At 39.2% G+C, this 25353-nt stretch overlaps 1 protein-coding gene across 1 annotated transcript in view; it reads right to left on the bottom strand.

Annotated features, from left to right (window-relative positions):
• Positions 1–25353, bottom strand: part of opn7b (opsin 7, group member b) — a 140813-nt gene that overhangs the window by 40898 nt on the left and 74562 nt on the right. Inside the window, exons 3-4 of the mRNA XM_056233327.1 lie at positions 24769–24931; positions 20150–20277 (exon numbers count right to left, since the gene is read on the bottom strand). Of these exons, the coding sequence (XP_056089302.1) occupies positions 20150–20277; positions 24769–24931 (291 nt within the window). The remainder of the gene's footprint in view (positions 1–20149; positions 20278–24768; positions 24932–25353) is intronic.

Below are 25353 nucleotides of genomic sequence, written 5' to 3'. Positions count from 1 at the left end.
CTAATGATAAACCCTATTTAAGGCTTCACTGCATTTTGGTTTTTGTTCAGTCCTGATGTCGCCAAAGTGTTGTCATTTCTAAGAACTTTTGGATTTGAGATGTTGCCTTCTGTTCTGCTCTGGGAAAGTATGTTTTTGTAACCCTTTTTGTGGACTTCTGATTTTTGCCTCTCTGGACTTATGTTTGAGAAGATATTTTTTCTGTCTGGATTACCCTTTGTGTTTTGCCTCTCAAGGAGAGTTGTTTTTTTGTTTTTTTCCATCGGAAGTAAAGTGCCAAATATTAAACTCAGACTTTTTGACTGTCCTTTTGTCCTCTGCATTTGGGTTAAACCACCACCAGTAGTGAAGGGGTTAGTGTCAAGGACACACACACCGGAGACCCGAGTTCGATCCCCAGCTGGATCATAACAAGGATGAAAATAATCTGTTATTTAAACTGATTTCAATTATAAAGTGATCAAAGAACGCTCCCTTTACAATAGCTGTAGCTGTCAATCAGACAGCGCGTGTTTATCACTGACTGAGTTCTGGACTCGCACCAAAACTCCCGTAATAATCAACGAATCTCTTATTTACATTGTGTTTGCACTGTTAGTTATGATGAAAGCGTTCGTTAGTGTTCAGAAATCGAGTTGCAATGATAAGATCACTGTATTCATGCGCTCAACATGTCTGCGATCGGCTACATACTCATCATCAACCTTTCATGCCACAATCTAAATATAATTCCATAGATCTAATTGCATTGCTATAATTGTTACTTTTCACGAGTAGTTAACATTGAGAGAAGTAATAGTAAAAATGTGCTAAAGGATTTCGAGAGAGTTCCACATGGAATACTAGCTGTTTCATTTGTAAAGCTGTTAACCAATCACAGCAGTGGGCGTTTACTCTGAAGTCTCACAGCCAATCACAGCAGTGGGTGTTTACTCTGAAGTCTCACAGCCAATCACAGCAGTGGGCGTTTACTCTGAAGTCTCACAGCCAATCACAGCAGTGGGCGTTTACTCTGAAGTCTCACAGCCAATCACAGCAGTGAGCATTTACTCTGAAGTCTCAAAGCCAATCACAGCAGTGGGCATTTATACTGAAGTCTCACAGCCAATCACAGCAGTGGGCGTTTACACTGAAGTCTCACAGCCAATCACAGCAGTGGGCGTTTACACTGAAGTCTCACAGCCAATCACAGCAGTGGGCATTTATACTGAAGTCTCAAAGCCAATCACAGCAGTGGGCGTTTACTCTGAAGTCTCACAGCCAATCACAGCAGTGGGCGTTTACACTGAAGTCTCACAGCCAATCACAGCAGTGGGCGTTTACACTGAAGTCTCACAGCCAATCACAACAGTGGGCATTTACACTGAAGTCTCACAGCCAATCACAGCAGTGGGCGTTTACACTAGAGGATGACACGGGAGTGGATTTTCACTCCTGTCCCGTCCCACTCCCATAGAAAGAAATCTTGTCCCGTCCCACTCCCAGACCAAAGTTTAAAAAATAATCCCATCCCATCCCGCTCCTGGTAAATTGACTCCCACTCCCATCCCGCTCCTGTTTAAACTGACTCCCGCTCCTGTACCGCTCCCATATATTTTTTTCTTCAATTAGTGCTTAGTTAATACATAGAATTTGATTTAATCTGCTCTCCATCCTGTTTTAGACCAGCTGCTGAGCCCCTGTTTCTAGATTTTCTCCAGAAAATGAAAGACAGCAAATAAAAGAAAAACAGTACATGGTTCACACCATGTCTACAATAGTTTAATAAACCCAAACAGCACATAAAGCTGCATTTTACTCATTTATTGTTGAGTAAACAATACATTTATAGTTTACATTTATAGTTTTTTTTAATTACATGTTAAAAACTTACTTACTTACTTGACACCTGACGGCAATTTTCGCTTGATGAATGAAGCGATGCTTGGCTGATTCTTTCCCGAATTTGCCTTGCAAGTGTGCCTCTTCAGACCGCTTGTCCCTGAATCACTTGCGTACTTGACTAAGACTAAGCATGTCTTACAAGCAGCATACATCGTGCTATCACCGTCACATTCTACTCTCATAAACTTAATTAATATTTCAGACTTTCCGACCAGTTCTGTGAACTTAATAGACATGTCATTACTTCTGACTTTGCGATGTAAATCATTTTTTGCCACATCGACTTCTCCGCGGCTGTTAGCTCCCTCCATCACTGCTCTTTGAATTCCGGCGGTAAGCCTTGACAAAAAGCACTGATAGCTTCTGGAACGGCTGGGTCGTGTAGTTATTTTTTAATTGCGTTACATTGTAGGCGTATTAAAAGGAAACTACAAAATGGTGCATTTACTTTTTTCTTTTTTTGTCGTCTTTGCTATTGGTTGATCCCGCTCCCGTCTGCTCCCGTTAACCATTTATCCTGTACTGTCCAAATCCCGTGATTAATAGCAAAGATGACACCCATCCTGCAGGAATCCCACGGGAATCCCGTGACCTGTGGGATTCCCGAAAAAATGTCAGCCTCTAGTTTACACTGAAGTCTCACAGCCAATCACAGCAGTGGGCGGATACACTGAAGTCTCACAGCCAATCACAGCAGTGGGCATTTACTCTGAAGTCTCACAGCCAATCACAGCAGTGGGCGGATACACTGAAGTCTCACAGCCAATCACAGCGGTGGGCATTTACTCTGAAGTCTCACAGCCAATCACAGCAGTGGGCGTTTACAATGAAGTCTCAGAGCCAATCACAGCAGTGGGCGTTTACACTGAAGTCTCACAGCCAATCACAGCAGTGGGCGTTGACACTGAAGTCTCACAGCCAATCACAGCAGTGGGCGTTTACACTGAAGTCTCACAGCCAATCACAGCAGTGGCCGTTTACACTGAAGTCTCACAGCCAATCACAGCAGTGGCCGTTTACACTGAAGTCTCACAGCCAATCACAGCTGTAGCCGTTTACACTGAAGTCTCACAGCCAATCACAGCAGTGGGCGTTTACACTGAAGTCTCACAGCCAATCACAGCTGTAGCCGTTTACACTGAAGTCTCACAGCCAATCACAGCAGTGGGCGTTTACACTGAAGTCTCACAGCCAATCACAGCAGTGGCCGTTTACACTGAAGTCTCACAGCCAATCACAGCAGTGGCCGTTTACACTGAAGTCTCACAGCCAATCACTGCAGTGGCCGTTTACACTGAAGTCTCACAGCCAATCACAGCAGTGGCCGTTTACACTGAAGTCTCACAGCCAATCACAGCAGTGGGCGTTTACACTGAAGTCTCACAGCCAATCACAGCAGTAGCCGTTTACACTGAAGTCTCATAGCCAATCACAGCAGTAGCCGTTTACACTGAAGTCTCACAGCCAATCACAGCAGTGGCCGTTTACACTGAAATCTCACACAGACACGCCCCTTCAAACAGAGTATTTAAATCAGAGGCTAAAATCAGGCTTGGAAAAAGTGCCTTTTATTTCTAAATTATGACAATTTTTGAAGAAAAATTCATACTAACATTATAAGTGCACCTCAAAAAAACATTATGAAACATTAAAACAATAAAGTCTATGACCCCTTTAAGTATTAATGTTATATTTTCTCCTTTTGTGTAATTTGTGTTTTGTTACTTGGACTTTAATTGTTACCATTGTTGTGTTTTGCATGCTGAATGTTGAAGTCTGTGTAACTCAAGCATGATCAATTACAAGATTGTCACATTTATATTAAACTTATATGGGATTATATAAACTCAATTAAAAGTTTCACAAGGTGTTAAGGACATAAGTGCTTTTTGTTTTTATTAAAGATCATTAATTGACATGAAATATAGTTATACATCAATCATACACACAAACATATATATACATATGTATCCATATATGTGTGTGTGTGTATACAATATATATGTGTGTGTGTATATATGTATATATATACTGTATATATATATATATTGTATATATATATATTACTTCTCTGCCTTTGAAATCATATAATTGATTTCTTGTTGCATCACTGCATCTGTAACGGTCACCAGCTGGAGTGCCCTTGAGAGACACCAGAGGGCACTCCACACCAGACAATCATGTTTCACTCACAAACTACATTTCCCATAACTCACTGCCCGGACTCATCAGCACTCATCTCATTCACCTGTTTCTCATCATCTTGTTTAGTTCACACCATAAATACCTGGTTTTCACATTCACTTATTGCGAAGTCTTGTTGTACTGTTATTGCATTTCTGAGCGTTATTTTCCCGTGTTTGATTTCTGGTTTTTCTGATCTTGGATTGTTGCACCGTTTCCTGTTTGTTCTGCTGCCTGCCTCGACCCGGATTGTTTATTGGACCTTGCTTTCTGCTGCCTGCCCTGACCCTTGCCTGTAACTCTATTCTGCTCTGTGATTCTCTCCGTTGTACTGCCTGCTGTTGATTTACCCTGCCTGTCGGCCCTTCTATAATAAAGCTGCACTTGGATCTTCACCTCCAAGTCTCGGAGTAGTTCGTAACAGCATCAATGGGAAGAGAAAAATAATAATATAAATGAAGTTCCAAGTGACCAACCGAAGGGAACATTAATCGCCATAATGGTGATTAAAAATATTTTAGGAAAATCAACATCAATTTATGAAATCAGCTTATGTTATGTTCTCTCAAAATTGGCAATTCAACATTCAAGATGACTTTGGGAAATGAGTGAATGCAAACAGAGAAAATAACTGCAGAAGTGGAGGAAATTAGTGAAAAGTCCATTAAGATTTTCTTTTAAAAAAATTCCCGCCACAAAAACCACACTCAAACCAATCAATTAATCTTTACTTGGGTTTTCTGAGTAAACAAACATAGTGTGTGAATTAGGGGTGTAACGGTACATGTATTCGTATTGAACCGTTTCGGTTCGAGGCTTCCGGTTCGGTACGCATACAAACCGAACGATTCCTTGGACCATTTTTCCTGCCGACAAAATCCGCGCTGGCGCGACCACCACAACGTTGCGCAACATCGAATGGCAAGCGTAATGATAGCGGAACGAAACTGCGCTATTCTTTATATTGTGCTTTACGGACCGTTAGTTCGGACCAGCAACATCTGTGCAGCGCGAGCCGATCTCGATCAAGCGACACTGTTACTACACAGCGCTGAGAGATCCAGTAAAGAAAACATTTGAATTCGCCACTGAAGTAATAACATCGCTGCGAGATCTTGTGAGAAGCATTCACATTTCTCCGTTATTAACCGTAGATCTCTATTAGATCAAACAGCGCTGACGTGGGAACCAGGAGAAACATTGTGCCGTGAATGAACTAGTAATACTTTACGTCCACAGACCAGCAACATTCACCATGGATTTAATACAGTAACACTAACTGTAACCAGTTTAGCTGGAATAGTGAAATGCTTTCAAGTACTTCACACATCTTTTTCCAGCACTTCAAAACTCAAATATTATATAATAAATATATGAAGAGTTCAGATGCAAAAGCCTCTAAGTGCCATTTGAAATTTTCTTCTAGAATGATCATTTTTATGAAGCTTGTATATTTAAGTTCAGTAATTTCACTCAAATGACAATTAATAGGTAATCTTCATTGCCATTTAAGTGAAATAACTGAACTTAAATATACAAGCTTCATAAAAATGATCATTCTAGAAGAAAATTTCAAATGGCTTTTGCATCTGAAATCTTCATATATTTAAATGTTATTTTTAATGTGATGACCAAAACATTATTTGTTCATCCTTCAAAGATGACACCCATTTATAAACCTGAAAGTTTCAAGATGTAGGAAAACTCACACTTATTTAAAAAAATATTTTTTCTTTTAACAAATAAGAAATTTATCTGGCATTTCTTACTTTTTGCTGTATCGAAAACGTACCGAACCGTGACTTTAAAACCGAGGTACGTACCGAACCGTGATTTTTGTGTACCGTTACACCCCTAGTGTGAACACATATTACAGATTTTTACAATTAAGTTACGACATTAAGTAAAGTTTACTAAAAAGTGTTAGTTAGAATCACTGTTGGATTTATAGCCTAGTCAAGTAATGTTTACTTGGGTTTTCTGAGTAACAAAGGCATAGCATGCAAACAGTACAGATTACTAAATTGTTTTAAGTAAGTTCAACAAATTATTGGACGTTAAGTAAAGTTAACTAAAAAGTCTTAGTAAGAACAACTGTTAGATTTTACAGTATTGTTTATGATTTTCTAATATGCAAAAAGAAATAAAGTTATGCAGTCCTCATCTTTTATTTGTGTAGCCTACAAGAATATAACAAGCGTTTTTTAATGTATTCTATTACAGTTTTTTTGCATAATTCCTAGATTGTTTGCAAAATGACACACTTCTGTCAAAACATACACACTTCAGTCAAAAGATATACACATATTTGTAAAAATGCTATTAGTTTTCATTTAACCAACACAGTCCTCAGTGACCAGACACTATTGCAGCCAGTTTCACACGGCTGTGATAAATAAAAAACACATTTGTAAAAAAAAACTATTTTTAGGAAATGGCATGTGCTAGATTTTTGGCCAGACATTGTTATATAAGGGATAATTTAGATGAAAAAAAAATTGTGACAAACCCACAACATTCTTCATGATTAGTTTGAGATATAGGGAGAATGTACACAAATAGGCCTACTATAAACTTGCCAAGCACTGCACAACACTGATTTCTGCAGACTCATATTTCAAGTATTTATTTACAGTATTTCTTACCATAATCAGTTACAGTAATCAACCAACAAAGAGATCAATGAAAAAAATAAAATCTGTGGACAAATAAAAATTACTGCATGAAGTACATACAGTTTGACTCTGAAGAAAAACTACTGTAAAAGCAACAAGAATACTGTAACTATTCAGTTACAGTATCAACCAGAAATTTGGTTGATCTCTTTGTCCAGCTTCCATCAGTGTCAGTCCATGGTTGATAACATGGTCAATAAGTGTTGCACGGATTTCTTGAGTCAAATTTGGTCCTCGTCTTCTTTGTTCAGGTTCTATCAACTCTTCAAGTCCTTCTCTACCTCTTCCTCTACCTGGGCCTCCTCCTCTACCTCATTCTCCTCCTCCTCTACCTCCTTCACCTCTTCCTCTACCTCCTTCTCTTCCTCTACCTCCTTCTCCTCTTCCTCTACCTCCTTCATCTCCTCTTTGAGCTCCCCCTCTTATTCTCACTCTTCTTCTTCTTCTTCTTCTAGCTCCTTCCATTTTTGTTGAAGACAGGTGAACTCACCTGCTGCCTTTTATAGCACACCTGAGTGCTGCGTTTTCAAATTAGCACGTGTGCTTCCACACCTGGTGGATGTGCATATCCAATTCATTCATTTGTGTGGTCAATGGCAAACCGGGGCTTTGTAATGACAAGGAAGTAACCTCACAATCCTTAACTGTGTATAAGGTGTGAAAATGTGTGTAGAGTTTTACAAATTACTGTGTGTAATGTTTTGCAAAAAGGGTGAAGCTGACAACGTGCTTACAATTGTGCAAATCTAGGCTGGTGTTTTGCTCCTTGAGTGTAAGGTTTTGCTAATAGTGGGAAAGTTTTAATTTTAGTGTGTAAGCAATTGAAAAAAACTGTAATAATCATTATTACAGTATCAAGGTCAATGACAGACAATAATCATTTTGTCGTAATATAACAGCCTTACTCTGTAATGAGTGCCTATTTTTTATTTTACAATTTATATAGGCCTAGGTTTGAGTGTGAGAGTCCTGCTTTAAGGTATGTGTCTGTAAGCAAATTGACTTTCAAAAACAACTCACCTTTACAAAAATATTAACTGAAGTACAAAGTGTGACCGTGAGCCCCCAAAGCTGCCATCTAACATCCTTTTTAAAGGTAAAAAGTTACCATTTTATATAACAACCTTTTTTGCTATAGTTCTAAGGGTTATATAGGTCTCCATAAATCCTTTTAGTTTATGAAGTCTGTCTTTCTTCTTTCAAGTTATAAGCACTTTCTTTCTGTCATTCTTTCATTTTTTTTCATCTCCTTTTGTTGCTGTCCATCACTTGAGATGTCTTGTTTCTTTGTCTGAAGCACTGTTGTTTTCATCCTTTTAAGGAACTAGACTGGCTTTGACATTTTCAACACAATTACTAACCTGACTCTAAATCCTGAAAGATCTATTGTCCAGCTGTGTCAACTGAAATCTTCATCTGCAGCATCATGGACTGTCTTCCGTCCAATCAAACCAATCAAATTCTTGCGGTGTGACAGTTCATCAGTGGAGGAAAAGAAGGCTCAGACTCCCAAAATATTATTGAAAAAAAAAAAAAAAAATCTGTATTATATTCAAAATTTTACGTTTGTCAAGTCAAATTAAGAGTTCATCTTCTAACTAATGTACATAACTCGGATGGATAAAATGTTTAATGTACCTTTTTTTTCTTTCATTTGCAGTAAAAGTGTTAATCGCAGCAGAAGTGTTAATCTCAGCCAAAATGCCAAAAGATGCTGGCAGAAAACTCTTCTTATGAGTAAACTGACCAATTATAATAATTTTAATCCTTGAAAAAGGCAAAGAAATGGACATCATTATCATCAAGCCTGTTAGATTTCAATTTCGTGATCCACTTCCATATTACTCATAAAACCTCTAAATTATTGAAAGATCTCAAAACAAATGAAAGACAAAATGACAAGAAAGTATATACTGTATATTTAAACTGTTATAAATATTGATTTGAACAGCAGCCTCCTCTGAAAATTATTTCATGTTGTAACATTGCTGTGTTTTATTCATCTGTTTCCACCTCAAATATGACAATAGACATTTTTTACATTCATATAATCTCTGAAAATGTTTAATTAATTGAATTTAATTATTCCTGATAATTCGTTTTATTCTCTATTTATATAGAACGCGTCTGTAGAACCGGAGTCTGAAGCACATGTGAAATCAAGGCAGTTCTATTGGTCGACAGCAGTCCTATGGCATCACATGGAGTGCCTATGCATTACGCATAAAAGGTCGCCTGCATTACACGTCATGAACTTCGAGTTCAAGATCAAAAGGAAGACACGCAGGCATGCCCTGACAAACAGGGAATCACATGACAGACATGGAACATGACATGAACAAAACCAAAACGTGACAGATCCCCCCCCTCTAAGGGTGGCTCCAGACACCCAAACACAAACAATGTTCAAGGAGGGTGGTGGAACAGAGGCGGTCTTGGGGAGGGATGGTTGGGCCAGGCCCGTGCAGGGGTCTGGGTCGTGGCGTGGCCTGGGCCGTGGCGTGGGTGGATCCGGCAGTGCAGGGAGCCAGGGCGGATCCAGCAGTGCAGGGAGCCAGGGCGGATCCGGCAGTGCAGGGAGCCAGGGCGGATCCGGCAGTGCAGGGAGCCAGGGCGGATCCGGCAGTGCAGGGAGCCAGGGCGGACCAGGCGCGGCCTCCATGGTCCCATCAAGGGGCCTAACTGTCCCCTCAATTTTCTTGGGGGCAGCTATGGGGTTATGGGCAGACGTGATGTGAACAGCCTCTGAATCGGCAGGTGTGACGTGAACAGCCTCTGGCTGGGCAGGCGTGACGTGACGTGAACAGCCTCTGGCTCGGCGGGCATAATGTGAACAGTCTCTGGCTCGGCGGGCGTGACGTGACGCGTAGGCTCGGCAGGACTGACGTGAAGAAGCTCAGGCTGGTCAGGCACGACGTGAAGATCAGGCTGGAGGTGAAGAAGCTCAGGCTCGACGTGAAGAAGCTCAGGCTCGACGTGAAGAAGCTCAGGCTCGACGTGAAGTGGCTCAGGCATGACGTTAAGCTCAGGCTGGTCAGGCATGACGTGAAGATCCTCAGCCTTGGCAGGCATGACGTGAAGATCAGGCTGGACGTGAAGAGGCTCAGGCTCAGGAGCCATGACGTGAAGATTCTCAGCCTTGGCAGGCATGACGTGAAGTGGCTCAGGCAGGCATGACTTGGAGAGGCTCTGAATTGATGGGCACTGTAGGGTTGCGGGGCTCCTCGTCCACCAAACCCACAGTAAAAGTTGAGCCGCTTATCAAAAGGGCATAGTCAATATACTGGGCCAGAGAAAATTTATTTTTTCCCCCTGGCAATCGGGACCGCACCGGATCGTTCAGCCCTAAACGAAAAATGTCCTTAAGAGCCACATCATTAAATCCCACCTGATGGCACAGTCCACAAAAGTCCAGAACATAGGCCTCGATGGCCTGGTCACCTTAACAGAGGTTCAATAGAGACAGAACTGCTGGGTTCATTGTGTGGGTCAAGTATTCTGTAGTGATGGCAGTGTGACGCTGAAGCTTCGATACGTGCTTCGAAACCCTGAACTACAAACCTAGAGAACCACTGCTTCAAAGCTTGCTTTGGTGCGAAAAAAATCATGTGACATATGACGTCCGAAGCAGCAAGTGCTTCATTGCCTGAATGAATCATCTGACTGGTTTGCGGTCCAATCAGGTGATTCACTGGAACGGCGCATCTAGATTCTGACAGGTGATAGGTTGAAACAGTTTTGAGCGCCTTTTAGTCTTTATAACCACTCTAAACAATGTACAATTGTACAATGTACAAAACCATCAAAATGTGTACCCTCATCTGTTTAATCTTGCAAAAAAAAAATTGTTCGCCAGCATCATCTGTTCCTTGTGAGCGAGTGTTTTCTAAGTCTGGAGAGGTTGTGAGCAAAAAAAGAAACCGACTCAGTCCAAAAACTGTTGAAAAAATAATGTACCTCAATAAAAATCTTTGAGTGTTCCCCATCCCAAAAATCACCCCCTGCCATAGTTACACAAGCACACCCAACCTATGCCATATTTTCCCAGCACTCTCTCCTAAATAACACAAAACATACATTTATCAATTTTTATTTGTAAATAGAACATTATGCTCAGCATTAGCGTGTGCATCAAAGAGTTTTCAAAGGAAATATAGTTAAAAATCCAAGGGTGATCTTAGCAAAGATGCTTCAGAACTAAAGTAGTTTCTCCAATACTGCTCACTGATTAATTTGACTGCAGCCTTGCTTTTCGCCAGGAGAGGTCGCTGCAACTGAAGCTTCGAGTAATGAACCCATTTTCAAACCAATTGGCTCAAGTGGTTCAGTGCTTCACAAAAGCTTCATTTGGCCATCACTAGTATTCTGTAAGGATCCACTGGAGGCAACCCAAGTGCATTTTAATATTAACAAACATAACAAGATAAAACATAAAACAAAAGCATGAAACAAAAACCATGGACATAGACTTCCTCAAACAATGGTCACAGGAAACAATACTTAACAAAAACCATTGGCAAACATGAGGGCTTAAATACACAAGACTAATGACAAGACAAGGGACACCTGTGAACAAAGAACAGACAATTATCCAATGACAAGACACATGGCAGGATCACATGACAAACAGGGAATCACATGACAGACATGGAACATGACATGAACAAAACCAAAACGTGACAAAGACAAGACCAAATCGTGACATAGGGTTACATACGTAACCCTAAGAACGTTCCTTTTTGAGGGAACTCAGTGTTGCATCATGGTGTTAATGCAATGGGGACTGTTTATACACACTATGCCATACTGGAAAAATTACTACATACCAAGATGTGAAAAAAGACACAATCTTAGCGAGCCAGAGCACTGCAAATCTTAACTTAAAACAGCCTAAGTAAGCGTCAACATCCAGTTAGGACACGTCCAGGGAGACATAGTAAATGCCTAAAGGTGCCACAGAAACCCTGAAGCTTACTGAGAATTACTTAGCTTTATTTAACTGACAAATGTACAAAGAAAATATTTCAAATGTTTTCACTGACCAACTTAATTTTATTTTGTAAATATAAACAAATTTTGGTTTTGATGGCTGCAAGAGACTCCGAAAAAGTTGGGACAGAGGCAGGTTTACCACTAGGTCACATGACCTTTCCTTTTAATTACACTTTGTAAATGTTTGGGAATTGAGGATCCTAATTATTGAAGTTTTGCAAGTGGAATTTTTGCCAAATCTTGTCAGATATAAGACATCTATCTGCTCAACAGTCTGTGGTCGTCGTTCTCTGATTCTCCTTTTCATGATGGGCCATACATGTTCACTGAGAGACAGATATGGACTGCAGGCCTGGCATTGCTTTGCTTCCCAGGAAAAAAGTCATATTGATGGCAGTATATGTCTCTGTACAATCGAAATATATGCCTCCATGGCAATGGTACCTTTACATAAATGCAAGTCAACCATGCTGTTTGCACTGATGCACTCCTATACCATGACAGATGTTTGCCAAGCCCTACATGTACTGAGATTTTTCTGGTTTCCCTGAATCTTTCCACAATATTATGTAAGGTAGATGGTGAAAAACAAACTCTTTGCAAACCTGCATTGAGAAATGTGATTTTTTGAATTGTCTGACAATTCTCTCATGACCTTTGACACAAGGTGGTGAGCCATGACCCATCTTTGCTTGTAAAGTCAGAGAAGCTCCTTTTACACCCAAACATGATACCCTCACCTATTACCAATTCACCTGCTAATTGTGGACTGTTTAAAAAACTGTTTCCAAAATAGAATTATGTTGGTCAGTGAAAACATTGGAAATCTTTTTGTGTACTTTTGTCAGTTAAAAAAAGGTTCAAGAGAATTAACAAATCACAGATTGTGGTTTTTATGGCATTTAACAAAATGTTTAAACTTCTGGAAATGGGGTTTGTATATACTTACACATATATACAGTATAGCGATCGAGTCAGAGATGTAGGGACCAGATTAGCACTAGTGAAAAAGTTATCTGCCTCTCTGTGCCACTTCTGGCAGACTTGAAGAGTTTGGTTCCAAAACGCGATAAACGCCATTTTTAAAAAAAATTAGTTACTGCAAAAATCAGTATTGTATCTGGTTGGTATTGAAAAGTCAATGTTTAATTTTAAGTAAAATGCGATATCCGTGTTATTCTGTCATGTTTTCTCCCTTTCTTTCCAAACCGCGACAAACGCCAGTCTCCCTTCTCTGCAGAATGCGATATGTCCGCTCTCAACCAATCACAACGCACCATTCCACTCTCAACCAATCACAACGCACCATTCCACGCAATGTAAACAGTAACGGCAGCGTCTTAAATACACCCGGCTTCCTAGTTTTTCTTATCTATTTTGTACTTTTCGATCAACAAACAAACAAAAAATGAATAATTTTGACGGCATTGATGAACCTGTGGTTGTTTCTGCGGTGGGTGAGAAACGTAAGGCATCGAAATCGAATCATTTACGTGAGGAGATTAAGAAGATGAGGCACTCGGGAGGAGGAAAAATGTTTTCAATCTTCTTTACAGTTCTTAATAAAAATATTATACTATTAAACTTACGTTGTTGTCTATTTTCAACAGTTTCAATATGAAAAAAAAAAAACTTTTATATTGATTGAATGGATTAATTGCATTTTGATTTAAAAAAAAAAACATGGATTTATTGCATTTTGGGGAAAAAAATAATCCGTTTTTATAATAAATCTTTGAAAATCAAAACCTGGATTTAATTTTTTTTTGTTATTATGACCTACAAATGCAATGTGAAAGTTTGAAACAGAAAATAGTGGTTTTCATCTTTTTACTTTCTTGGTAAAGAAAACACATTTTTACTCAAATTAATCTAAATGGATTTATTGCGTTTTGGAACCAAACTCTTCACTTGTAGTTCTAGGAGATAGTTACGGAGGAAGCATCTCCAGAAGTGGTCTGCTAAAAGCTGACTATGTCTCCATCTCCTTTTGCTCAGCAACTCTGATTCGGGGTATATTACTTGAGGTAGTGATGAGTCAGGCCGCCCCATGAGCAGCATTTTTGGAGTAACTTGTCACAGTCTGCTACGTCTGAGGATGTATATCCGAGTGGTTTTGAATCGAGAATACCTTTAATCTCAACGACCGCGGTGCGTAAGACTTCCTTCGTCACGATTTGATTCCCTATAGTAGAACACAGGGCAGACTTCAGGGATCTTATCTCTCTTTCCCAGCAGCCTCCAAGGTGTGATGTGCCTGGGGGGTTGAAGTTGAAACTAATCTGGTGGCTGGCTAATTGCTCCTGGAGGGAAGGATGGAGCTTAGCAACCTTTCGCCACCTCTGAAATGTGTAACCTTGGTCTGATATGATTTAAAATGGCTTGCCTCTGCGGGAGATGAATCTTGGGAGGGCCATTAAGAATGAATCTGTGTCCGTCTGGTAGAGCAGGTCCATACAGCTCTCTTTGTCAGACACTTAAACCCCCATCTTTTCTCATGTCTGCGCCAAATCTTGATGAGGTTTAGGGCAGAAGCAATCCACTCCAGTGGAGTAAAAGGCCGGTTGTACCACGACTCTTCAGCTTGGTCCACTTGGTCGGGAAGTATCAATTGTGCATATCCTGCCTCCTTTCACTTGTTCATATCCACATGCTAGGCTCCTGGTTGTGGTGGATCCCTGGCTAATCGCCATTCTATTCCTCGGAGACAAGGCAGAGTCGTATTTGGGGAGTCTTGCAGTACCCCTTACTCCATCTACTCCATCTACTGCAACTCTTGTAGTCTTGGACAGGAGCAGTGACATGGCCTCTTGATCTTGCTTTGAGCGGGTTTCTCACGTTGAGTTTCTCTCTGCAGTAAGGGAGAACGTCTAGTTGCCACAATTAATCAACTTGTCTGTACAGGTCAGTATACAAATCTGAAGTAGCTGGGAAAAGGCAATGCTGGTTGGAAAGGTGATGATTGATCTTTTGAGTGGGAGCTTGCAGGGTCTTGATGACGGCAGGACCATTAGGCGGGCAAAGACGGAATGGCTATGGGGTGATGAGTTGAGGGTAATCCGACCCTATAAGGAGGAGTAGTTGGACGGATTCAGCATGTGGCATCTGTAGACCATGTAGATGGCAATATTTACGTTGTAACTCGTCAACTGGATATGCATGCTCGGCTAATCCCAGTGTCTCTGCTGTAAAGGCTGGACGAATCCTGAATAAGGTCTTGGGCTGGGACGCTGGTTACACTGTAAAGGTCACTGACGCACCTCGCAGAATGTGGAGGGCTTGTCTGACTGTACGCAGTAAGTTCTTCTGGTCGACCAGTCAATCCGAGCTGCTGGACTGCTGAATGGAGGATGGTGCGTCATCCAATAGGGCAAAAGCCATTTCTCAAGAGTACTTTACAGATCATCAACAAGACATGCAGGTTTTCAGTGGGCTTCCCTAGGTACAGTGTCTCTGTGGTCTGTTTAGCAAGTAGCTTTCTGAATGTCTGATCTTAGATCTCGACATCTTTGCAAAGGATCGATCATTACATCTATTATGATTATTTCATCTAAGGCTGTGGCTTTAAGTCAGTTGTAGTTCTTGTGTTTCTCTTTCCTTCAGTGATTCTGCTTGTTAACAACAAGTGTTCATCACTAATGCTCAATCATTCTTTAATTAATCACTTAATTATCTCATTAACTTTAACTCTGATTCAGAGTTACTTTAACACTCTTTAGAGTGGGACCATATGTACTCTGAGCAGAGTTAATTTAACTCTGGGGATTTGCTGTGTAGTCTCTGGGAAGGGGTATATGAGTTTCAAAAGGAGTCTGCAATCAACAGTGCTTCCTGTAACTTCAGGTGATCAATGATAATCTGGTACTTAAATTTCTCTGGCAGGATGTTCTCCAGAGCAATGCGCAGCTGTGAGAACTCTCTCGGATCTGGTTCTTAACGAAGTTCGGTATGGTGGGAGCTGGTCTCTATAAGGTAATCTCTAGACTGGGAGGAATATGTTGAGCTGTAGCCACTTCTGCTATCATCGACTTTGAAGTAAGATGTCTGGTGGAAAGACTGATGCTGTGTGGGTCAGGCGTGAGTAAGCTGTGACGTCATCTCCAGCTGCTGAAGCCTCAGGTGATCTTGTCTGAATGATTCTGTCCTGTTGTCACTTGGTCTCTGAAGTAGCTTGGATCGAAACAGAGGGATGGGCCTGGCATCTGTAGTGATCTGTGGAGTATGGACGCTGGGTTGAGGAACAGGGGAAGATGTACTCTGTGGATGGCGACTGGTCCGATCACTCACTGCAAGTAGGCTCAACTCCTGGTGATTCTGAATCATCACTCATCTCAGGGGAAGAATCTACTCTCTGTCTTGACTGTAGCCTCTGTTGATGATCAGTGATGATTCAGAATCACGAGGAGCGGCTACAGTGTCCTACTAGTGTTCTAGAAGTTGCGGAAGAAGACTGAGCAACTGCAACGTCATTCCTTTGAGCAGATAAGGATACTGGAGGAGAGGAATGAGGTCCTGGAAGCACAGTTGAGCCTCATTCCTCTCCTCCAGTTTCCTTTTCTGCTCAAAGGAATGACGTTGCAGTTCCTCAGTCTCCTTCCGCAACTTCTGGAACACTAGAAGGGACACTGTAGCCGCTCCTCGTGATTCTGAATCATCACTCATCTCAGGGGAAGGACCTACTCTCTGTTTTGACTGTAGCCTCTGTTGATGATCAGTGAGCTTGAAAATCTGACAGGTAACTATAGGGAGCCTCATTGCTCGGCTGGGTCTGACTGTGGGCTCAGGAAGGTCAGGTCTAATACTAGAAATGAATAGTGATGACAAGAATTAAATCAATCTGTCACTTATACATGCAATATATATATATATATATATACTTATACATATATAGGGATAAATTCAGACATGTAGGGACTAAATTAGCACTCGAGAAAATGCCATCACATTGTATGACATTTTAGTTTAAATAAATAACACAGATATTTAACTTTTTACACTACAAGGTGGGGGGTTTTGTGAATGACTATCATTCCAATTCTGTGGAAATCTGTGGAGATTTCTGCAGGCGAAGATTCTGTGGGGTATAAAACAGTGCCAGCAGCAATATGACTAAAGATAGCAATGTTCAATAAATAATTTAATGTTTTAATAATAATGACTAGAAATAATTTCTGAGTGTTAAATCTTCTTTTATGTTTGTATCTGTTATATGTTGTGTAAATTTGTTTTCATTTGTTGTTGTTTTATTTCTAAGAAAGCTGAACAATATCTCTTGCAGAAGTGAAGCCTGGGGTGAAGATTGAAGATAACAGACCCGTGGATGGTGGCGATTGTAATCACTTGGCTCACTCCAGCTGTCTCTGGTAAATGATGTTCATAAACAGGTTTTAAAAAAAATACTTTTTAAATACTAAAGGATGGAAAAAGTGTGAATTAAGCTGACTGTGCCTAAAGACACTCAACACAAATCAGTTTAGAATCAGCACACTCCCAGTTAGACCATGAAACCCACATAGGTCTCATATCCTTAATAAACCTCCAACCTCATTCATCAGCAACTTAAGTTGATAAACACAATGTTTAATAACAAAAAAAAGGCTAATTGTTCAACAGACCTTGACAAGATGCAAATAAGTGAAAACTAGTTCTAAAACACACAGAAAAACCCAACACAGGTATTAGAGTGTTTTTGGAGATTAAATAATAACAGAATCTGCACCTGAGAGATAATGGTAGTAATACTATATCTTTTTATAAAGATTTTGCATCTGAAAATCCAATCCAATAAATTAAATTATTTCATTTTGTTTGTCAAATAAGCACACAGTATGGTGCACAGCAAAATCCCCAGAGTTAAATTGACTCTGCTCAGAGAACATTTGGTCCCACTGTACAGAGAGTTAAAGTAATGCTGGGTACACACCAAAATATAATCGGGCTGATTTTGGGCCGATTTTCCCCCTTCCGACAATCCTAGCTATGTCCCGATCATCTTGATGGTTCTACAGATTATCTTATCAGATTTTTTCCTTGGTGTGGGGTGTGTTAAGAGTGTCCGAACCTGCTCGGAAGAACGTCGGAGCCGCCCCGATCGCGAATCGTAAATATTCAACATGTTGAATATTTACGATCAGAAATCCTGATGTGTGGGGGGAACCCCGATGACAAACGTGCGCACGCTCTGGAGATTATCACGTGAAACGAAACAATATCCAATCAGAAAGCGAGATGATGGAAGACGGAAGCATAACAAACGCAGTCATGGTGTTGCAAAAAGTTAAATTGATGTGGACAGCAGAGATGGAGGATCAGCTTGTTGATTTGTGGCAACAGCACGCATGTTTTTCTGTGAAAATCATTCCAAACACTATCATCGCAATTTCTTCCTGCATATCGTCCGCCAAGCTTATTCTGAAGTCTCGCGAGATTTTGTGAGATTTCCTTTGTTCACAGTCGAGACTCTGGTTGAAAATCTGTTTGTGTGTGGTGTGCTGTCTTTGTCACATCATGGCACACCACACACTATAGGAGCGAAACGCTTAAATCTAGGATTTTTTGTCCTCATGTTTGTGGTCTATCACATTTTGAAAATCTTATAAGATGTAAAAAATCTTTTGGTGTGTACCCAGCATAACTCTGAATCCGTCTTAAAGTTAATGAGATAGTAAAGTGATTAATTAAGTGATGATTTAGCATAAGTGATGAACACCTGCTGGTAACAAACAGAATCAATGAAGGAAAGAGAAACACAAGAACTACAGCTGACTTCCAGCCACAGCCTTAGATGAAATCAACTGAAGATACAATACATTAAATCTCTCAAGATCTCAGCAGAGGAGGATTAAACAACTCCACAAATAGCATTACCAGATTCACTTATTACTAACCAGAATGACTGTATTTCTATCAGACGTCAACAGATGTTCTTATCGAGAATTAACAGAGGTTTAGGTGTTGTTGGTTTATTGAAATGTTGGTCACCATTATGGTGATCAGTCTTCCCTTTAGTTAGACAGCTTAACAGTTGCAGCCCGACTCTCATATTTTTATACGTGTTTATGGTCTTTGTAACAGTGTTTACCAAAACACATAATTTGTTGCAAAGAAAACCATAAACAAAGATGATCAGGTGATTATAGTTTTCAGCACCGTAAAATGGAATAATTCTCTTATCTTATCCCTGACCAAAAGTGTTGTTTTGATGACACATTGGTAGCAATCTGTTCCCACATAAAGGTGTTTTAGGGGGAAGAAAATTACCCTGTCCCAGCAGACTGTTTATACCAAGTCTGAACTGAATGAATAATCATGGGATTATTAGTTCTTGTTTTGATCAGTTTGTCATCCCATGTAAATAAAATATTGGCAGGACATTCTTATTTTATCTCAGATTTCTCCATATTCACCCAAGAGGGAAAGGGGGTATTAGCAAACACCTGAGCTAAATACCTGGATTGGGATGCTCAATAATACATCTTAAAATTGGAAACCCCTGACCCTAGGGGTTTTACAATGCCAAATAAATTATCTTATTAACCCATTAAGAGAAGTGAAAAAGGAATTAGGGATTAATATTGGAAGAGATTGGAATATACAGATTTGGGCAAAATATTAATTTTAACTGCATTTATTCTACCAAGTAATGTGAGTGGTAGATCCATCCAATTGGTTAAATCTCTACCCACCTTCTCTAAAAGACTAGCCAAATTAAGTGTATAGAGATTCTTTAAGTTTCCATCTACCTGTATACCCAAATATTTAATTCCAGCAGGAGAGCACTTAAAGGTAGAACCGTCCATAGTATAGTCGAACCCTGATAATGGCAAAATCACACTTTTGTCAATATTAATTTTGTATCCAGAGAAAGTGCCATATAATTGTAAAATTCGGTTGATTAGACAACAGTCTATTGGGTCAGTAAGAAATAAAAGAATATCATAGGCAAACAATGATATTTTATGCATTTCAGGGCCGACCTCAAAGCCCTTTGTATCAGAGTTGCATCTAATAGCCTCAGCTAAGGGTTCGATAGCCAGTGCAAAGAGAGCTGGGCTTAGGGGGTATCCTGGTCTACATCCTCTGTACAAGGAAACTGTAGCAGAAGTAGTTCCATGTTTTTTGCTTTAGGGGATTTTTTAAGAGAATGAATTAGGTCAATATATCCACATTTTTTCAGCACTTCAAAAAGATATGACCACTCGACGCGATCAAACGCCTTTTCGGCATCAAGAGAAACAGCTACTGCCAGTATGCGTTTTTCTTTAGCAGTGTGAATGACATTGAAAAATCTCCTCAAATCGTTTCCTCAAATCTGATAGTCAATTACAAAACCCAGGAGATGCATTTGATTCATATTTTCCACGTCATCTTCTGCTTGATTGTTCTGTGTACATACAAAGACAGGCAGGTCTTACCATAGTTGGGGCAGCAGACTTTGAGCCAGCACACACAGGACAGTACGGTCAGGTTACTGAGGCTGCAGAGACCAAATAAAACTCCACAGAAGGCATAGCACATACACATCACCTCTGTGAACAACCACCTGAAAAGAAGAACAAGATGTCAATCTGTACAATCACTTAAGGCTGGAGTGCCCGATCCTGTTCTATCTATATGTTACAAGTGTTTCAGAAAAAAATGAATTGGCTGGTTCAGATGTGGTTGACTTAAAAGAGCCCTTTAAACTGTAAAATATGTAGTTGCATTGTTTACAGTGCAGAGGTGCACAATCATGTTCTGGAGATCCAGCTGAACTTTGCAGGAAGGTGGATCTCCAGGAACATGATTGGGGACATCTGCACTGTAAACAATGCAACTACATATTTTACAGTTTATGGGAACATTTAAGTCACAAATACAAATAAATGTAAGCTATTTGAAACTACATACAATTACATATAAAGAGCTGTTACTACTTGTTACCAATTTAAAATTTTCTAAACAAGAAATATATATATATATATATACACTCACCGGCCACTTTATTAGGTACACGTGTCCAACTGCTCTTTAACACTTAATTTCTAAGCAGCCAATCACATGGCGGCAACTCAGTGCATTTAGGCATGTAGACATGGTCAAGACAATCTCCTGCAGTTCAAACCGAGCATCAGTATGGGGAAGAAAGGTGATTTGAGTGACTTTGAACGTGGCATGATTGTTGGTGCCAGAAGGGCTGGTCTGAGTATTTCAGAAACTGCTAATCTACTGGGATTTTCACGCACAACCATCTCTAGGGTTTACAGAGAATGGTCCGAAAAAGAAAAAACATCCAGTGAGCGGCAGTTCTGTGGGCGGAAATGCCTTGTTGATGCCAGAGGTCAGAGGAGAATGGCCAGACTGGTTCGAGCTGATAGAAGGGCTACAGTGACTGAAATAACCACTCGTTACAACCGAGGTATGCAGCAAAGCATTTCTGAAGCCACAACACGCACAACCTTGAGGCGGATGGGCTACAACAGCAGAAGACTCCACCGGGTACCACTCATCTCCACTACAAATAGGAAAAAGAGGCTACAATTTGCAAGAGCTCACCAAAATTGAACAGTTGAAGACTGGAAAAATGTTGCCTGGTCTGATGAGTCTCGATTTCTGTTGAGACATTCAGATGTTAGAGTCAGAATTTGGCGTAAACAGAATGAGAACATGGAACCATCATGCCTTGTTACCACTGTGCAGGCTGGTGGTGGTGGTGTAATGGTGTGGGGGATGTTTTCCTGGCACACTTTAGGCCCCTTAGTGCCAATTGGGCATCGTTTAAATGCCACGGCCTACCTGAGCATTGTTTCTGACCATGTCCATCCCTTTATGGCCACCATGTACCCATCCTCTGATGGCTACTTCCACCATGTCACAAAGCTCTAATCATTTCAAATTGGTTTCTTGAACATGACAATGAGTTCACTGTACTAAAATGGCCTCCACAGTCACCAGATCTCAACCCAATAGAGCATCTTTGGGATGTGGTGGAACGGGAGATTCGCATCATGGATGTGCAGCCGACAAATCTGCGGCAACTGTGTGATGCCATCATGTCAATATGGACCAAACTCCCTGAGGAATGCTTCCAGCACCTTGTTGAATCTATGCCACGAAGAATTGAGGCAGTTCTGAAGGCAAAAGGGGGTCCAACCCGTTACTAGCATGGGGTACCTAATAAAGTGGCCGGTGAGTGTATATATATATATATATATATATATATATATATATATATATATATATATATATATATATATATATATCTGTAATCATTTATGATTTACACAATTTATTCTCACACAACTTATTCTATATACTAAAGCATACAGTAAATGCTAACACTGTACATCATGCCATCTTGAATACTGTTTTTTGCATAATAAGCAAGCGATTTAACATTACATTAAAAACAGCAGAATGGTTAATCAGTACTCGTGCACTGTTTTATTTATTTCACTTTAAAACATTACAGGCTGCAATAAAACTGTGCATCCGGGAGTGCACTCACTGAATGTTTGAGTGATGAAGGTTTGGATTGCTGTACGCCGTGACTTGAGTGACCAGAGATCAAAATCAAAAAATACGGAAAACTTAACACTTGATAGTGAAAATTAATTTTCATGTTTGGTTTAGAATCACGCAAGAGAATCATGAGGAGCAGGAAAAAATCTAAAAAAAAACGTTTTCACTCAAATTTATTTCATTTTTTCATTTTTTTTTTTATGGGGACAAGCAGACTCTGTCTCAGTCCCTAAATAAATAATTAAATTAAAGTGCCTAGAGAGAGAGCTCCATCTCTATTGCTGTTTTTTAGTTAAATTCATGTTGCACTGCCATTTGATGTCGACATAATTTCCGGCTTAATTGACCTTGCTTTGTTATTTCATATGTTCACATGAAACAGGTCCATTTCTCACTGCTTACTACTACATATTTCCTACTGCAAGGTGCATGTTGGATAATAATTTCTTTAGCCCAAATAATAGAGCATGGGTTTGATTCCTAGGGAATGCATGAAATGATAAAAATAAAAAAAACTTAAAGTTAATGTACGTCGTTTTGGATAAAAGTGTTTGCCTAATTCATGTAACTGCCATTTCACAGACCCAACCCACACGGTATGAATTCTTATATTTTATTGGTGCTATTTATGTAAACATTTGCTAGACATACTTTTGAAAAACATTATGAGATCCTCATGTTTTATTCCACTCCACTGTCCAGCATCCCTTGTGAATGGCTCCTAAAACCACACAGGGCTTGAATAATACATACTGATTCTGAGACTCTGTAGAAAGAGTCTGCCAGAATACCACAGTACCTGGGAATATTTATTACAGGGCATTTAGTGGTAATTATGGTATTTCTGTTTTAATGTTACCCTGAAATCTCAGAATCCCGCAGATGTACGTCTGTTCATGCAGATGTACATTGAATATCTTAAGATTGGAAGCATGTTGCATGTTCAGTGTCTACTAAAATTAGATTTACAGGCTTGTCCACTCTGAATATTGATGAATCCTCGATAATTTGAAACAAAAATAACTATTCTAAATGGAAAAACGATTTATTTTGTATTCTATTCAAGCTCTTGTTAAGGTGCCTTTCATTGCGGACAGTAATCCAAACCACTGAAAAAAGTTAAACGTCATTTATTTAAAATGCATTTTTTATATTGGTCTATTTGAAAATCATGGTATCTGGTATAAACTGGTTTTGTTTAGTTTGTCTTAAAGCATATAACAACCACCATAGCAAAAAAAAAAAAAGACATTTCATTTTATTTAGTGTTGATGTACAGAAAACGTCTCGGTTGCGTATGCAACCCTCCGTGATCCCATTCAGTCCGACTGAAAGGGAACAAACTGACGAGCCTTACTGGCTGTAGAAATTATTGTGGGTTTTATTCACTTCTCTGGTATTTTTTAGTACATAACAGAAAATATGATGCATATCTTAAAAATACATCACAATAAACATTAAGGTGTTTCAAATGTGTCTTTATTTATAGACTAATACAATGTTATCTCAAGTGAAAATTCAACTCTCATATTATATGGTAATTTATATATATATATATATATATATATATATTAGGGCTGTCAAATGATTAATCACGATTAATCACATCCAAAATAAAAGTTTTTGTTTACATAATATATGTGGATGCACTGTGTATAATTAGTTTATATACATATATATATAAATACACACACATGATTGTATATATTTAAGAAATATTTTCATGTATATACTGTATATAGATTTATATATAATTTATATTATATATAAATATAAATATTTTATATATAAATAATATTTTTTTCTTAAATATACATGCATGTGTGTGTATTTATATATATATACAAAATAATTATACACAGTGCATCCACATATATTATGTAAACAAAAACTTTTATTTTGGATGTGATTAATCGTGATTAATCATTTGACAGCCCTAATATATATATATATATATATATATATATATATATATATATATATATATATATATATATATTTAATAACCTTTTTACTTTGTATCTTTGGGAAAAGAAAATAACAATAAATCAAAAATGAACGTTTGAACCAAGCCATAAAAATAAATGTAGAAAAACGAATACATTTGGGTTATAATTATTTGCATGATAAATATGTAGAAGAAATACCTTGATATTTAAATTCTAAAATTTGGATGTCTCAGCTCTCTGTTTCAGCACATTTTCTGTATGAGATTTCAAAAACAGAGTAGTAACGACATGTGATTATAGCTGACTAAACAAAAATGGGAAGAGGAAAAAAATGAATAGCAGCATCAAAAGAGAACACGGATGCTGCGTCAATGTGTTTCCAGCTGTTCAATTTGATTTCATTTGCTTTTATTATGCTGACGCCTTTAAGATGATCAGAGAGAGAATGAGATGACCCTCTTTAATGAGTCTCATGAGGACACACTAACATCTAAAGTGGGGAAAAAGATAGGCGATGTATATATAAAGAAAGAGGGGGAGACTCTTCTTCTATAAGAAATGTCCCTGCTGTGAAAGAGTTTTACCTGTGAGCCAAAGACGAGGGAATTGCGAAGGGAAAGAGGAAAATGGTCATGCCCAGGTCACTGATGGAGAGGTTGATGATAAAAAACTCGGCTGGCTTCAGAGATGACTTCTTGCGATAGGCAACAAACAATAGAGTGGTGTTTCCCATCAGAGACAGCACACCTGCAGTGAAAGAAAGAAAGTGTTATGTGCCTTAAAATGTGTTATGAAAAACACTACTGAAAACCCTAATATGTTGATTGAACTCAATTGATTTGAGTAAACTCGATCCCTCAATTTAATTGAGTAATGGGGTCTCCGAAAACATGCATATTTAAGTGTACTTAACTTGGTGCTTATGTAGACTGTAACACTGAAGCAGTGTTAGTTAATGAGATAATTAAGTGATTAATTGAGTGATGATTGAGCATTATTGAAGACACCTGATGTTAACAAGCAGAATCACTGAAGGAGAAAACCATAATTTTTAAGTCACCGTTGTGGTGATCAGTGTTTGTTTAGTTGGGCTCTTGACCCTTAACTCATTAACTTTATATTTTGTTTGATGGCTGTAACTCAGTTGTAACCAGATGAACAAATAGAAA

Source organism: Rhinichthys klamathensis, unplaced genomic scaffold, assembly GCF_029890125.1.
Source record: "Rhinichthys klamathensis goyatoka isolate OS25496 unplaced genomic scaffold, OSU_Roscu_1.1 h1tg000368l_1, whole genome shotgun sequence".
Taxonomy (NCBI): Eukaryota; Metazoa; Chordata; class Actinopteri; order Cypriniformes; family Leuciscidae; genus Rhinichthys; species Rhinichthys klamathensis.
This window is presented reverse-complemented; position numbering and strand designations above follow the sequence as displayed.